At 40.8% G+C, this 14,398-nt stretch overlaps 2 protein-coding genes across 9 annotated transcripts in view; one reads left to right on the top strand and one right to left on the bottom strand.

Annotated features, from left to right (window-relative positions):
* The window catches only part of sptan1 (spectrin alpha, non-erythrocytic 1), a 52,557-nt gene extending 49,809 nt beyond the window's left edge, over nt 1–2,748 (top strand). For all 6 annotated transcript variants that reach the window (XM_041810483.1, XM_041810484.1, XM_041810485.1 and 3 more), the window contains 3 exons: nt 1,857–2,003; nt 2,079–2,226; nt 2,317–2,748. In XM_041810483.1, coding sequence (XP_041666417.1) covers nt 1,857–2,003; nt 2,079–2,226; nt 2,317–2,442 — 421 coding nt within the window. In that variant the 3' untranslated portion in view covers nt 2,443–2,748. The remainder of the gene's footprint in view (nt 1–1,856; nt 2,004–2,078; nt 2,227–2,316) is intronic.
* A 7-nt stretch (nt 2,749–2,755) lies between these two features.
* On the bottom strand, nt 2,756–12,992 carry dync2i2 (dynein 2 intermediate chain 2). Of its 3 annotated transcripts, none has more exons than XM_041810486.1 (9): nt 11,969–12,992; nt 10,320–10,583; nt 10,133–10,242; nt 9,437–9,594; nt 7,962–8,071; nt 7,674–7,838; nt 6,582–6,820; nt 6,357–6,514; nt 2,756–3,043 (listed from the first exon to the last, which is right to left on the bottom strand). In XM_041810486.1, the coding sequence occupies exons 1-9, from the start codon at nt 12,044–12,046 to the stop codon at nt 2,805–2,807; spliced, it is 1,521 nt and encodes a 506-aa protein (XP_041666420.1). In that variant the 5' UTR covers nt 12,047–12,992; the 3' UTR covers nt 2,756–2,804. The 3 variants fall into 3 exon arrangements, with proteins under 3 accessions (XP_041666420.1, XP_041666421.1, XP_041666422.1); XM_041810487.1 differs by having other exon boundaries at nt 6,582–6,817; XM_041810488.1 differs by lacking the exon at nt 2,756–3,043 and adding an exon at nt 3,288–3,399.
* Between the last annotated feature and the right edge of the window lie 1,406 nt (nt 12,993–14,398).

Raw genomic sequence — 14,398 nt, 5'->3', positions numbered from 1 at the left:
CCTCAGGTTAGACCTAAATTTGGATTTCGGCCCCTGCTGTGATTGAGTTTGACTCTAGGGTTGTAAATCACCAGTTTCATCCTGATACGATATCGTTATTTTGGACAACGATACGATATTTACTGATATCACAAAATCTGCCACGATACGATTATGATTCGATTCGATACGGGTCCCAGGATCAATGTCAGGTGATTTTGTGCAAAAATTTCACACAGTTGCAGTAAAAAAAAAAAAAAAACAGTTTCTGCAATTAAATTATTGACAGGTTTCTGTATTTAATAAAAATACGTCTTTAACAAAAACAACAAAGACCCGATTACCTCTGATTACCTTTAATTAGGAACACAACTATGCACATTTGTGTTAAAACATGTTGATTTAAAACAGCAAACATTTTCAGTACCAAACAGTTTATTTCCTCACATCCTCAGATCCCTCTAAAGCACCAACATGGACTTTTTCTGCAACCTTTATAATAATGATCAAAATGTTTGACCTGTGTTCCCATTTTAGATTTTTTTCTTAAACTTATTTACACACATGTTGACTTCAACAGATATTTCTGCTCTATATCAGCCCTTCATACTTTACACAGGGGCCTGTTAATTTGGCAGATAGTTCATTTTTGTAGTTTATTCACCTTATGAGATTTAGATGAATTAAAATATGTGGCATATGATGGTGTATAAGGATTCTTTATCATTTTTTATTTATTGCAACCTTGATTTTAATAAATGGCAAGGTTAGAATACTAGAGCAAAGTTTTGTTACAAAAGACGTTCCTGTGATGTGCAGCTTTATAGTGAGTGAGGGGGTGGGGGGATACAGAGAACAGCTGTCCTGCTTGAACCACGTTAAGTTAGGACAGCTTATATTTTCATTATAAATCTAACATGAGACGGCGATGTAAAATAAGTATGAAGGAGACATGCAGCAGCAGACTTTTCCCTCTCTGTGTATCTGCGGTCTGCTGCAGACAGCTCTCGCTTCCTCAGCCATAAGCCGTAGTGTTTTTATCCGTGAAAGATCTCATACGGCGGTTATACAGTGGATAAAGATGTAGATGCAGTCGGAAAACTAAGGGGAGAGATCTGTCCTGCAGTAGCGTCTGTCTGAAATATATCCACACAGCAGAGAGAGGAGAGGATATCCTCTTTCCCTCAGCCGCCAAACTTTAGGCCACTGCTGCTATTTAGTTAACTTGCGGCTAACTTGATAAGGACACTGCCTGGGGTGGAAACTGTCAACAGGCATGCAAGGGAATTTCAAAATAAAAGCGTAGCTTGAAGCATCCATTAGATCAATGTTTTGACTTTCCATCGATGTGATTGGATCATCAATCATCCAATCGATATACATCGATGGATCGTTACACCCCTATTTGACACCCCTGCTTTATCAAAATGCCTACAAGTCAAAAAAAAAGACTGGTGTCAGGAGTGCAGGAAGTGATTTATAGTTGAAGGGTTGTTTTACACCTGTGAAAGGTAGACTGAGTTAAATCTGGACAGAGACCCAAAGAGGTTTGTCTTTTTCCTCTCCCTCTACGGCACATGATCTTCCATCCCTTCCTCAATCCAGAATTATCATCATCGGTTCTGAGAATCTAAGACTCAACAGCTCTGATTCCCATCATCCTGTTTCTACAGTAGATGGACTGATCTGAGTCCAGACTCTGAGCTAGTTCAGTGAGAGAAAAATCCATCAGGAAGTGTAAACAGAGACCCAGGATAGAGCGTCTTAATGTGGTGTGTTTTTTTATTTTCACGTGTTCAGACTTTGGTTTAAATGATCCAGAACTACGATAGGATCAGGAATCCTTTAGTCCTTCATAAGTCTCGCTTCTTTTTCAGGCACTTTGACAAGGAGAAGTCAGGCCGACTGAACCACCAGGAGTTCAAGTCGTGTTTACGCTCGCTGGGCTACGACCTTCCCATGGTGGAGGAGGGAGAGCCTGATCCGGAGTTTGAGGCCATACTCGACACCGTGGATCCCAACAGGTACGTTAAGGAGATCCTCAGGTAGGGATGTGGTAAATGCTGGTTATTATGGATCTAACTGAGCTCTGTGCGCAGGGATGGGAACGTGTCGCTGCAGGAGTACATGGCGTTCATGATCAGCCGTGAGACGGAGAACGTGAAGTCGAGCGAGGAGATCGAGAGCGCCTTCAGAGCCCTGAGCACCGAGAACAAACCCTACGTCACTAAAGAGGAGCTCTACCAGGTCAGACGTGTTCACGCTCGCTCTGTGACTCTGTCTGCCGAGTCTTCACGGTCTAACTCGCCCCCCTCTCTCTCTCTCTCTCTGTTCCAGAACCTGACCAAGGAGCAGGCCGACTACTGCCTGTCACACATGAAGCCGTACCTTGACAGTAAGGGCCGCGAGCTGCCGTCGGCCTTCGACTTTGTCGAGTTCACCCGCTCGCTGTTTGTCAACTGATCCCCGCCCCCCCAGTGACCAATCGGGACGCGTTTTCCCTCACACACTTGGACACAAACATGGCTGAAACTGCATGATCGTGGCACTAGTCACTATGACAACTCTGTGTAGTATTTATCTCGCTAACTCCGCCCTAATCTGTGTGCTTCATCCTAGCATAGTGGATGTGTCTGCATCTGAATGTGATCGTTTTAGCGTGTTTAGTTGTGCTTTGATGAATTTAACAACCCTATTAACAAACATGTACCAACACCTGAACAGCTGAGTGTGCTTTAATAAACGCTACTGGTTAGAACTGGAACCATCGCCGCTCTCTCTCTCTGTGGTTTTATTTCACCTTCACTTAAACCAGATGAGTACTCTCATTCTGCCACCTGATTGGCTATCTGCTCCAGCTGGCCGCTCTCTCTGGGGTCCTGCTCTGTCAACTCGCTGCTCAGCTGCCACACGGCGACCGTCCCGTCTGTCCTTCCCACCGCCAGCAGGCGAGGGCTCTGATGGTTGAAGGACAGACACGTGGCAGCGTGTCCCGCTCGTCCCTCCTCGATGGTGGCGGCCGGTCTCAGAGACCTGCGGCCCAGGTCGAATATCTGAACCTCACCTGGGAGAGAAACACAAACACACCTGATTACAACACCGAAATGTTGTGGCTTCACGAACACGACAGAGCACAGCGCTGTTTATACCGAGCAGAGGGACCGGGACGAGGATGTGGTTCTACTCAAGAGTTTTTAAAAAATCCTACAAATAGTAGAAGTTCAAATCTTTATTCTTATTGCACCAGTTCACAACATCAATCAGTGCCAGAAATCAGCCTGCAGACTTTTCTGTCTTTTTTACAAAACTTCCTCCATTACCAACACATCTAAGTGGCACTACTTCATGCATCAAGCCAGCACAGATTCACAGCACTCTGAGTGATCTAAAGCACGTTGTAGTTGTAGTAGTAGTACACTGCTAAAAAAGGAGAGACAAGGAGAAGGAGAAATTTGAAATCAAACGTTAAAAATGTCAAAATATGAGATCAAATTTGAATTCAGGAGTCTATAAGTCAAAATATGACTTAATGTTTTAAATTGTGAGTCTGATAGGTCAAAACATGGCATTAAAAGCCAAAATAAGGAGTTGAAAATGTCAAAATATGAGCTAGAATTCAATATGATGACTTAAAAAGTTAAAAATATGACAAATTGGGAGTTTAAAAGGGCAAAATATGACAAAAGGTAAAAAACAGTGCTTAACAAATGTATTAGACCACCTGTCATAGCTGTCTCAGAAACCATCCATCATCATGAAGTGCTTTAATGCAGACTCTTTCATTTTCAGTCAGCTCTCCACGTTTTACCATTTTGAACAGGAAGGAGGAATTTCAAACTGAATTCACCCAAATTTGAGCCGGCTCACTGGGCTTCTCTGAGAAGTCAGAAATGAATCAAGCCTAGCATTCAACCACTAAAACTCATTTTTCTCTTCAGGAATGACAGTAAATAACTATAATCTGACATATTAATCTAGAAATATTAATGTGCTTTACTATTTTTTTCAGTTTTTTTGTAAATCAGTAAATTTGAAAATTCATGGATAACAGTAATAATTCTATTTTAGCATTAAAAATATCATTTGGATTAAAGAGCTTCTACATATTGGTGTATTAACCATTGCAGAAACATCAAAAATGATTTTGGTAATTACCAATGCTGTTAATTTAGGCCAGCTGTGGAATAAACCTGACTTTGGTTAGGGTAAATGTGGTCTAATACATTTGTTAAGCTCTGTATATTAATTTAAAGTGTCAAAATATGAGAAGAAAAATTGAAATCGTGAGTTAAAAGTCAAAATATGGGTTTAAAAATCCAAATTAAGGAGTTGAAAAGGTCAAAATATGACTCAAAATTTAAAATTTGAAATCTAAAAGATACAAATCTGACATATAAAAGGGGACAAATCGTGAAAATTAAACTAGTATTTTTACAGATATTTCTGTAATTCTGGCGAGCAGGTTGCACTTTCAATACTTAATTTTTCATTTAAAGGTGTTTGCAATCTTATAAAAGGGGCTGATTTTATACCAGAATAAAATCAGACGTGTGCCGCCATTACTGCGGGGGCATGCAGCTGCAGCGGTGAAATTCAAGAGTACCTGAATGCATCAGAGGACCTTCACTTCACACCAGAAGTCGGACACCAACGCCATATCTCGTCTTCCGATACAGAAACTCACTTGAACTGAACGTCTTCTTTGTTGTTTTCTCTGTGTGTTGCCGCCATGTTAATAGAGGCAGGTCCGCCACATAAAGAAATACAAGTAGACGAAAAATTATCGAGTTTTCGGGTTAACAAGCACAGCAATAACGTTGCATTTATTTTAATGAATCGATTTGTGATCCTAATTCACGTATCACTGAGCACAGACATAATATGTGATGGACGACTGGCTGGCCGGACGTCGGCGTCACCGCCATGTTGTCAGAGGCAACAATTCACATCATTCAATTCAGTAGACAAGGACTGTGCACGTTTACAGAGTAAAAAGCTCAAATGACCAGATTCCATGGATTTTAATGAATCATTTCACAAATGATCCATATTAAAACAATAACTGATAGTGAAACATGAAAGCAGAATCTGCTTTCTTGTATTTTCTCAGTTAAATGAAAAAATGTACTCCATGATTTAAAATTAAATAATTTTATATATAATAGTTTCATCTATGTATAGATTTTTTTATTTTTAATCTATATATATATATATACGTATATATATATATATTTGTATATACATATATATACATACATATATATATAAATATTTATTTATTTATATGTTAATCTGATCATTTGAGCTTTTTATTCTGATAACTTGCACAGCAAGGCCTTTTTCACGTGTATATTAAGTACTTCTGGTTCAGCGTTTATTGTGCCAGACCACTTAGGCCAAAATGGACCGTTTGCACAAAAAACGATGTACGACTTATTAATGTATACTTATATTTCACTATCAGTTAATATTTAATATAGATTATTTATTAAATGATCCATTAACATCCAGTGATACTTGAATTTGGATCAATCGATTCATTAAAATGAATGTTATGTAATCGCTGTGCTTGTTGAGCTGAAAAGTCACATATTTTTCGTCTGCTTATATTTCCTTATGTGGCGAACACGGCGGCGATGCACGAAGAAAACAACAAAGAAGACAGTCAGTTCAAATGACTTCCGGTAAGACGAGATGTGGCGGCGCTCGTCCGACCTCCGGTGTGACGTGGAGGTCCTCCGTCATTTCCAGGTCCCTCTGGAAAATTCAGCGTTCCTGTTACCGCGTACTGCAGGCTTCACTGCTCAGAATTTGCTGGAATATATAATAACACAGACAGGCATTTTAACCGCTTTTCTCCCTCATTAGGTCACAATCATGGTTTTAAAGAAAACTGGAGTGGAGCACTGATGTGACTGAAACAGGATGTCCACAGAGTTTAAAAAGAATTAAAGTAGATAAATTCAGTTAAGATGAAGGTATTTAAAAAGTATCCAAAAGTCTTAAATGTTGTCGTTTTTGTCGTCTATTCCTCTAAAGAGAGTGCAGACTAGTTTTTATATTCAGATTTATTCACAGAGATTTTTGGAACTGTTCCAGATCGGACCTGAATTCTCCCCAGACTTATGGAGACAAATTATTGAAATTAATTCACCTTAAATCAGTGTTGGGTATGTCTGATCAGCTGTGACAGTAAAATGATCATCAACACATCAATGCTGTAAAATCAGAATAAAGGGTTATGGAGATCCTAATAGTGCCAAATATACGTGGCTTTTTTCCCTTAAAACCTCATCATAGGCCATGTTCTTAGACGTCAGGGTCTGATACGCCACCTTTAAATAAACAAAGATCTTATTGGATGTCTTGTGGCGTACCTTGTCCCGTGGCTGCAGCGAACACCAGCGGTCTGGTCGGAGACCACTGAACCTGGAAGACGTACGAGTCTGAGACTCTGAGCGAGAGCAGCGGGTCGACCTGCAGCAGAGAGTGGAGGTGAGCCAGACCGTCCGTCCCCGTGCTGATGAACAGATTCCTGCAGAAGAGATCCTTCAGTTACAAACGGACGTCAGTAAAGGGTTAAATGTTTGCTCAGTGCTCACCTGTGGAAAGGTGAGTAGTGTATGGAGTGGACCGGTCCGCTCTGAGGTCTGAATGAGAACAAGGCGGGGGCTCTTGGCGCCACGCTCTGACCTTCTGACGGGACAGCAGCCGGAGTCTGAGAGGAGAAGGAGCAGCGGAGCAGCAGGCCGCCCTCCGAGCCGACCAGGAACGTGTCCGAGTCCCACGGAGACAGAGCAAGAGACGTGACGCCGACCGCGCTGCTGCTGCCCCGGGCCTGCTGGAGATTTAAAACACAAATATTAAATATATACAAGTTTCCCTTTCTGCAGACACACAGCAGCATGTCGGAGCAGACTGGGACTCACTCTAAGAATACTGATGTATTTATTCTGTCAGTCTTACAGGAGAAAATTGGGGGTGCACCAATTGCGATTTTCTGGCCGATCTTTAAAAAGCCTGACCTGCCGATTCCGATTTTGGCCAATACCGATTTTTTTTATAACTGACAGCATACACCTTATTGAAAAACATTGAACAATACCCCTGAAACAATACAAACTTGTTGTTTTAACTGCACATGAGGTAGTTCTCTCAAATATAAATGAAAAGTTTAGAGCATTGCTGTCCAAACTACTAAATTATTGCAGTTCCTTTAGTCTTTCATTTTTCACATTTTAGTAGGTAGAGGTACATATGAAACCGATCTTATCCACTGATCTTATCTAAGTATTGGCCGATCACCGATCCCCCAAAATTAAGGAAATCGGCGCCGATTCCAATTTTGGACGATCGATCGTGCACCCCTAGAGAAAATGATGGAGTATGTGGAGTTTTTAGATATTTATCTGTCAACCAAATATCTGGAAAACTGTTTGTGTAACTAGAAGAAGGTGAAAAAGATTAAGAGAAACTTCTAGAGGCTGTGCTGACATAATCGTGATGATTTTCATGATGACAGCTGACTCTTTATTGTCTAATAAGAAATAAGACTGCTAATTAAAAGAGGTAAAAATAACAACTGATGATTACTTGACTGTTTTCTGCATGCTGGGTCATTCCTGCACCCGTTCCCATCCTTCAATTTTCCGTTGAGTTTGTTTTCAGCGTCCTGCTCCGTCCCTCAGTCTCACCTTGTAGCTGCTGCTGTGAGGAAGCTGCTGTCTGACAAAGGCGTACGCTGCGTTCAGGATCAATCTGCTCCGATCAGAGTCCACCGTCCATAGAAAAACCTGACCTCTGGAGCTCGCACTCAGGACGCCAAACTCTCCTTTCTTCTGCAGCGGCACCCAGGAAACCTGCACGCACAAACACAGAGGGCATGATGGGAGCAGTAGTACAGACCTCTCTGTCTTTTATGAGGGAACGTCATCATCTCCTTCCTGTCTCTAATTCTAAACAGGAGGTCGTACTGTTTGTACCTGGTAAACGGGCTCTCTGTGGCTGTCTGCTGACATCCCAGTCTGAACCAGTACAGGATCCTGAGGCTGACTGGTGTCCCAGACCACCACCTCTCCAGTGTACAGACCTCCTGCAGACACAAACATTTACTGTTTTTACTCTACGACAGACAGACACAGAGCCTCTTTAAGGCAGTGACACCAGGATTTTAAACTATGATAACATTAAAGTTAAATCAAACTATACTGATTCACGTTAGAGACCGCAGCAAAAAAATCAGTCCTAGACTCTAAATATGGGACGCTTTATTGTTTCAAATGACCAGAAGTTGCAGAAAAACTCCTGTAAGCTCTTCTTATCACACACACCATTGGCAAAATGAGGCACTGATAATTTAGCTTTAGTGAGACACCAAATGTTAGGACCAGAGCTCTCAAGGCAGGTGGTCCAGGATCAGGCCTGACCTGTGCTCCAAGATCAGACCTGACCTGTGGTCCAAGATCAGACCTGACTTGTGCTCCAAGATCAGACCTGACCTGTGGTCCAGGATCAGACCTGACCTGTGGTCCAGGATCAGGCCTGACCTGTGCTCCAAGATCAGACCTGACCTGTGGTCCAAGATCAGACCTGACCTGTGGTCCATGATCAGACCTGACCTGTGGTCCAAGATCAGACCTAACCTGTGGTCCAAGATCAGACCTGACCTGTGCTCCAAGATCAGACCTAACCTGTGGTCCAAGATCAGACCTGACCTGTGCTCCAAGATCAGACCTAACCTGTGGTCCAAGATCAGACCTGACCTGTGCTCCAAGATCAGACCTGACCCGTGGTCCATGATCAGACCTGACCTGCGGTCCAAGATCAGACCTGACCTGTGGTCCAAGATCAGACCTGACCTGTGGTCCAAGATCAGACCTGACCTGTGCTCCAAGATCAGACCTGACCTGTGCTCCAAGATCAGACCTAACCTGCGGTCCAAGATCAGACCTGACCTGTGCTCCAAGATCAGACCTGACCTGTGCTCCAAGATCAGACCTGACCTGTGGTCCAAGATCAGACCTGACCTGTGGTCCAAGATCAGACCTGACCTGTGGTCCAGGATCAGACCTAACCTCTGGTCCATGATCAGACCTGACCTGTGGCTCCTTCCAACATGTCAAGTCCCCAAAAAGTTCCCCATAACTAAACCTTAAAACTGACGAGCTGGAATGTTTTGGTTCTGATAGCATGGAAAGGTTTTAAAATGTTGTCTTTGTGTGGTTTAGATGATGAGGACTGAGATTGTGCCATTTGTGATGGATTCACTCCTCTCCTACCATCCAACCATGCATCCATCCATCTATACATGCATCCATCCATCCATCTATACATGCATCCATCCATTTATACATGCATCCATCCATTTATACATGCATCCACCCACCCATCCATCCACCCATCCATCCATCCATCCATCCATCCATCCATCCATCCATCCATCCATCCATCAGTGTACCTGCAATGAGGGCGGGCTGCTCGGGATGACAGCTCAGAGCGGTGACCACGGTTGGAACGTCGATCACATGATCAGCCTGCTTTGGGTTGAGACTCTGTCGGTTCAGGTTCCAGGTACAAACGTAGGACTTCTCAGTGCTCCAGTCTCCTTCATCAATCCTTAAAATGAAAAAAGAGACGACACAACAATGAGGCGAGGAACACTGGGGGCATCTTTAGTGGAGCTTTAGCTTTGCTTGAATGTAAAAAAGCAAAAAGGTCAACACACCAGGAAGCCTCTATTAAATGTTTTTATAGCAACAGGTGATGTCTGTACTCTTCCTCAGACATGTTGGCTCAGAACATCACTGCTTAATCCTTCAGCGGGAGCCTCCTGGAGAGCAGACCTTTACCTTTTCTGCCAGTTTGTACATTACAATCTGTGTATGCATGCATAACACAAAGAAACCATCCATCAGGACTGCCAAATTAATTCTGATAAAATGTCTGACCTTTTGCTGTGAGTGGAGTTCTTTCAAGCCCTTCACACTCCTCTGCCTCTGTGCTTCAGGAGTTTTTCTGCTATTCTTAAAAACAAGGAACTACCAAACACTGGATACCTAGGACTTCTTTTTCATTGCTGAAATTGTCTTCATTTTATGTGATTTTCACTGGTTTTGCATCAAAGTTTAAAGCGACGATATGGTACCAGCCCTACCGTCCATAAGCACAGGCGATGACTGATCCAGTACAGCTCCAGGAGACGCTGGTCACATGAAGGCCGCCCTCCTGAGCTCTGGGATAGTAGAGACGGTGGAGACAGGACACCTAAAAAAGGAAGATACCGCTCGTCAACCAGTCTCTTTCCTGCTCACAGATAGTTACATTTCATCGGTCCCACTTACTAGATTGTTGTGCTCTTCCCAGTTCACCTGGAAGCCGTCGAAGGCGTGACTGCGGGCGTTTCTGACCAGCTCTGCAATGACCGACTCCTCCACCCGCTGCAGAAAGTCCCTCAGCCCAGGTGGCTCTGCTTCGCCCTGGAGTTGTTGGAGGAGTTCCTCTGAGTCCTTCTGCTGTGGCTCTTCAGTCTGAGACCAGCCAACAGAGGTCGACAGCGTCTGTACCTCAGCTTCAGAGCTGTGCAGCGCTCTGGTCTGACATCCTCTCTGAACAAAGGAAAGAAAACGAAGCATTTAGTGACTGCTGGTGCAAGTCTGAGTTCTGAAAAGTAGTGAGGCATGGAAAGAGAAATGATCAAAATGTTTGACTGGTTAAAGATATGACTGACTGATTCAAAAACCACTAAAGCTCTGAAGAAAATGTTGATCTTCAGTTTTATTTATAACCAAAATTTCCAGAGACAAAGCTGCTGAATTTGCACAGATGCATTTATGCAATTTTATGCCATTTTTACAACGTACAGGAGTTCGTCTGCATCTTTTTGGTCACTGAAAACAAAAATTGTGTAGAGATCCTAGGACAATGACATTCAACACGTGGCCCTCTGCCCTTTTTGCCACATTTTCTCCCCATTTTTGTCACTTTTCACCCAGTTTTTCTCATTTTATGCCTACATTTTACCCTTTTGCCATTTTTTGACCATTTTTTTGCCACTATTGTCCAGCTTTTGCCGCATTTCCCCCAGTTTTTTACTCTTTTATTGTTCTTTTTGCAACTTTTTGCCACTTTTCACCCATAGAAGCTGCTTTTTGCCATTTAATGCCACCTTTTGCTGACTTTTGCTTATTTAAGTCACTTTTCACTTTTCTTTGTCATGTTTTTGGCACTTTTTGACCATTTTTGCCACCTTTAACTGTTTTTTGTTACTTCTCACCCAAATTTTGCTCTTTTTTGGTCACATTTTCTACCCGTTTTTGTCACTTTTCACCCTTTTATGCCGTTTTTTTTTTTTGTTTGTTTTGTTTTGTTTTGTTGCTTTTTTTAAACCATTTTGCCACCTCTTAGTTATTTTTACTGCAACTTTAACCCATTTTGTCACTTTTCACTATTTGGATTGTGGCTCTTGCAAAGGCATTTTTCGACACTTTGGCTCTGTGGTGGAGTAACGCTGTCCTAGGACATCTGTTTTTGTAGCAGATATGATCAAAGTAAATACATTAAACCATATCCACATACGTTTATGTGGAAAAGCATTTTTTTAGATACAACTTCCTTACTCATTTTTTCCCCCAAAGTTAGAATGCTTAGAATTAGAATAACATCAGTTCCAGATTTAGAGGAAATAATATATAATCGCTAATATAATCGCTGAACCCGGAAATTCTGAGGGGAAACAGAATTCTTTATTCACATTCTGACTTAAGTCTCAAAGTTTTGGGGAAAAAAAACAATATCTTGTATTTTTTCGCGCAGCATGATTTTAAGATTTCCGAGCAACACTTGAACATCCCATTTGTCAGCTAGCTGATAGCCTCCTCTCAGACTTCGCCGTTCCTTTCACTAAAACATTACATACCCATCAGCTACAGGCTATAAGTTTACTTTAGTAAATGCTAACGATCACTGTTTGAGAGAAGTTTGTCAAACTTACAGACTCCTGAGCAGACTGATGAGATTTCCTCCACTGAGACTCGATATTCACTGGATCCAGCGTTTCGTCTGCAAACATGCTGATTTATTTGGTTTCTCGGCGCTAAATTTACATCAGATAATTAATAATGCCTATCTTAAAATGTGAAAACAACACCCAGACCTGTTTATCAGCCTGTAAACCGCATAAAAACTACATAAACAGCTAGCTAGCGCTAACATCTAGCAGTTTTCCTAGCTGCACTCAAAGCTGGCTGACGTTACCTTGGTTACGAAGAGTCTGTCGAGTCAAGATAGCTCACCCGCCGTCACTTCCGCCATCTATATTTGAAAAATATGCTATTTTTGAGATTTTATGAGGACTTCTCGCTGTCTAAATCATCTGGACCGCTTGATTAACATTTCTTTTATGTACTAAAGTATAAGTACTAAACGAATCAGTGTTAAAATGATGCATTTAAAAAAGGTAGCATATATGCGCACTTCCGGTTAGGCCTCTCGCTTGCCGCCCATTTATCTTTTTGTTAATAAAACCAAGTTTCCCTGCACAATGACATATTACATGAAATACAAATATTCAGAAAATATTTAAAAGATTATCGTCGATCATGTTGTCAACATGGCTGCTTTACAACCATGAAAACGACGATAAAGCTTTGATACCGCGAGTCCTGACTGCCAAACACGCAAACGTTCGTCTCTAGCGTATCTAGAGCAAATAAGATTAAAATAACTACAACAGCAATGACACTAATTATGGTAAACAGAATACAGGGTCTTAGCAAAGACACGTCGTCGCCATATTTCCTAATTTCGGTTTGAAACAAAACTGCGGCTGTTCCGTTGAATTACAGGCCCAAAGCGGGCACTTAGCGGTAAAATAACGGGACTTGAAGCAAGTTTGAGCCCTGGGTTGTGTCCCCGGACCCATTAGTTGAACTTTAAATTATTTCTACCCTTTAAATCAAACATAACGTTCAGAAAAGGTCACAGGCTTCCATAGTTCTGCGGTGCTATGATATGTAGACGTGGTCAGTCTGCCACCTGCTGGTAAGAGGACAGCATGACATACAGCATACATACGTTTCTATAGATGGGCATGAAATGATCAATAAGGTTAAAAGTATTGATTTGGAGAGTAAGTGACACACCAGTTTATATACGAAATAATTTATTTATTGTTAAAAACCCTCTCCATTGTACTCCTGTAAGTCAACAGTCCTGTTTTGATGAAATTAAAGATTATCTACCTTAACGAAGACACTTTTATGCTGGTCAAAGTGCCAATATTTAAGGTTTAATTTTATTTTTGATTACAAAATGAAATAAAGAATGCATTATAATGCACGTTTAAGTCAAGTACCAGTGTCTGTATCAGAGAAACAGTTTTTTAAAAAGTAGAACGATGTTTAAAACAGTTTTTGTTCTGCTTTATCCTGATCAAACTCTCATCATGGACTGTTCCCTCTGAGTTCAGAACAGCTCTGTTCTGTTTAATAAGAGTTTTATTCCTCACTAAAAGACTCTGGAACTCAGACAGACTTTAACCTTTACAACCTGAGTGCAACACCTCTGCATCTGACCGTGCACTTTACTACATGATTCTTTTAGCTTATGTTTTGATGTTTATATGGTTATTTATTGTTCATATAGTTATTTATTAATGTTTTTATAGTTATTTATTAATGTTTTTATAGTTATTTATTAATGTTTTTAATCTGAGCTCTTTAGACCTCTTTAGTCTTTGTTAACATAGCAAATGCAACAGTCTATCTATAAATGGAATCAGATTTACTGTGCTGTATTTTAACACTGCTACAGAAGAGGATTAGGGCCACTGGCAAAAAAAAAAAAAAAAAAAAATTATAATAAAAATAAATAAATTAATAAAATGCTAATTTCTTTTCTCCAGCTAAAAAAAAAAGAAAAAAAACTAAATTCTGAGATCAGTCAGAATTTTAATCTCAGAACTCGCTTTTTTTTTTTTTTTTTTTCAGAAAGGAAAAAAATGCATCTAAAAAATAAAATTAAAAAAGTCGGAGGCCCTAACCTTCTCCTGTTAGCAGTTAATTTGATTTCACAACATTAATGTTCACTGTAAATGTGGATTACAGTTTCTTTTCCTTTAACTCGATACTCAGCTTAGTAAACTGTTCTCACAGATTGTAGAGACTAAAATCAATCTTAGTTAATTTAATACAATCAGTGATAATTACACCATAAGTACACAGATAAGCTACATATTTAAATGCTATGTTTGATATTTGTTTTTATTATACATTTTAAATGTTTTTATTCACTTTTAAGTATTTTATTTTTCTCATGCTGAGCTTTGTATGTAGGTTGATCAAGGAAAGCTCAAACCCTGAATGTTTTAATAATAATAATAATAATATCTTGAATTTTGAATGTTTTCTCTAAAGCCCCAGAT

The sequence above is a fragment of the Cheilinus undulatus genome, linkage group 17, assembly GCF_018320785.1.
Source record: "Cheilinus undulatus linkage group 17, ASM1832078v1, whole genome shotgun sequence".
NCBI classification, from domain to species: Eukaryota; Metazoa; Chordata; class Actinopteri; order Labriformes; family Labridae; genus Cheilinus; species Cheilinus undulatus.
Note: the sequence above shows the minus strand (reverse complement) of the source record. Positions and strands in the feature narration are given on the sequence as shown.

Bases quoted from the DNA above. Each gene is read 5' to 3' on its own strand.
- dync2i2 (XM_041810486.1), bottom strand. From the start codon at position 12,046: ATGTTTGCAGACGAAACGCTGGATCCAGTGAATATCGAGTCTCAGTGG. The intron at 10,584-11,968 runs GTAAGTTTGACA...TCCTTTGTTCAG, and splicing joins ATCAGTCTGCTCAGGAGTCT to AGAGGATGTCAGACCAGAGC. The intron at 9,595-10,132 runs GTAGGGCTGGTA...TTTCATTTTAAG, and splicing joins ATCGCCTGTGCTTATGGACG to GATTGATGAAGGAGACTGGA.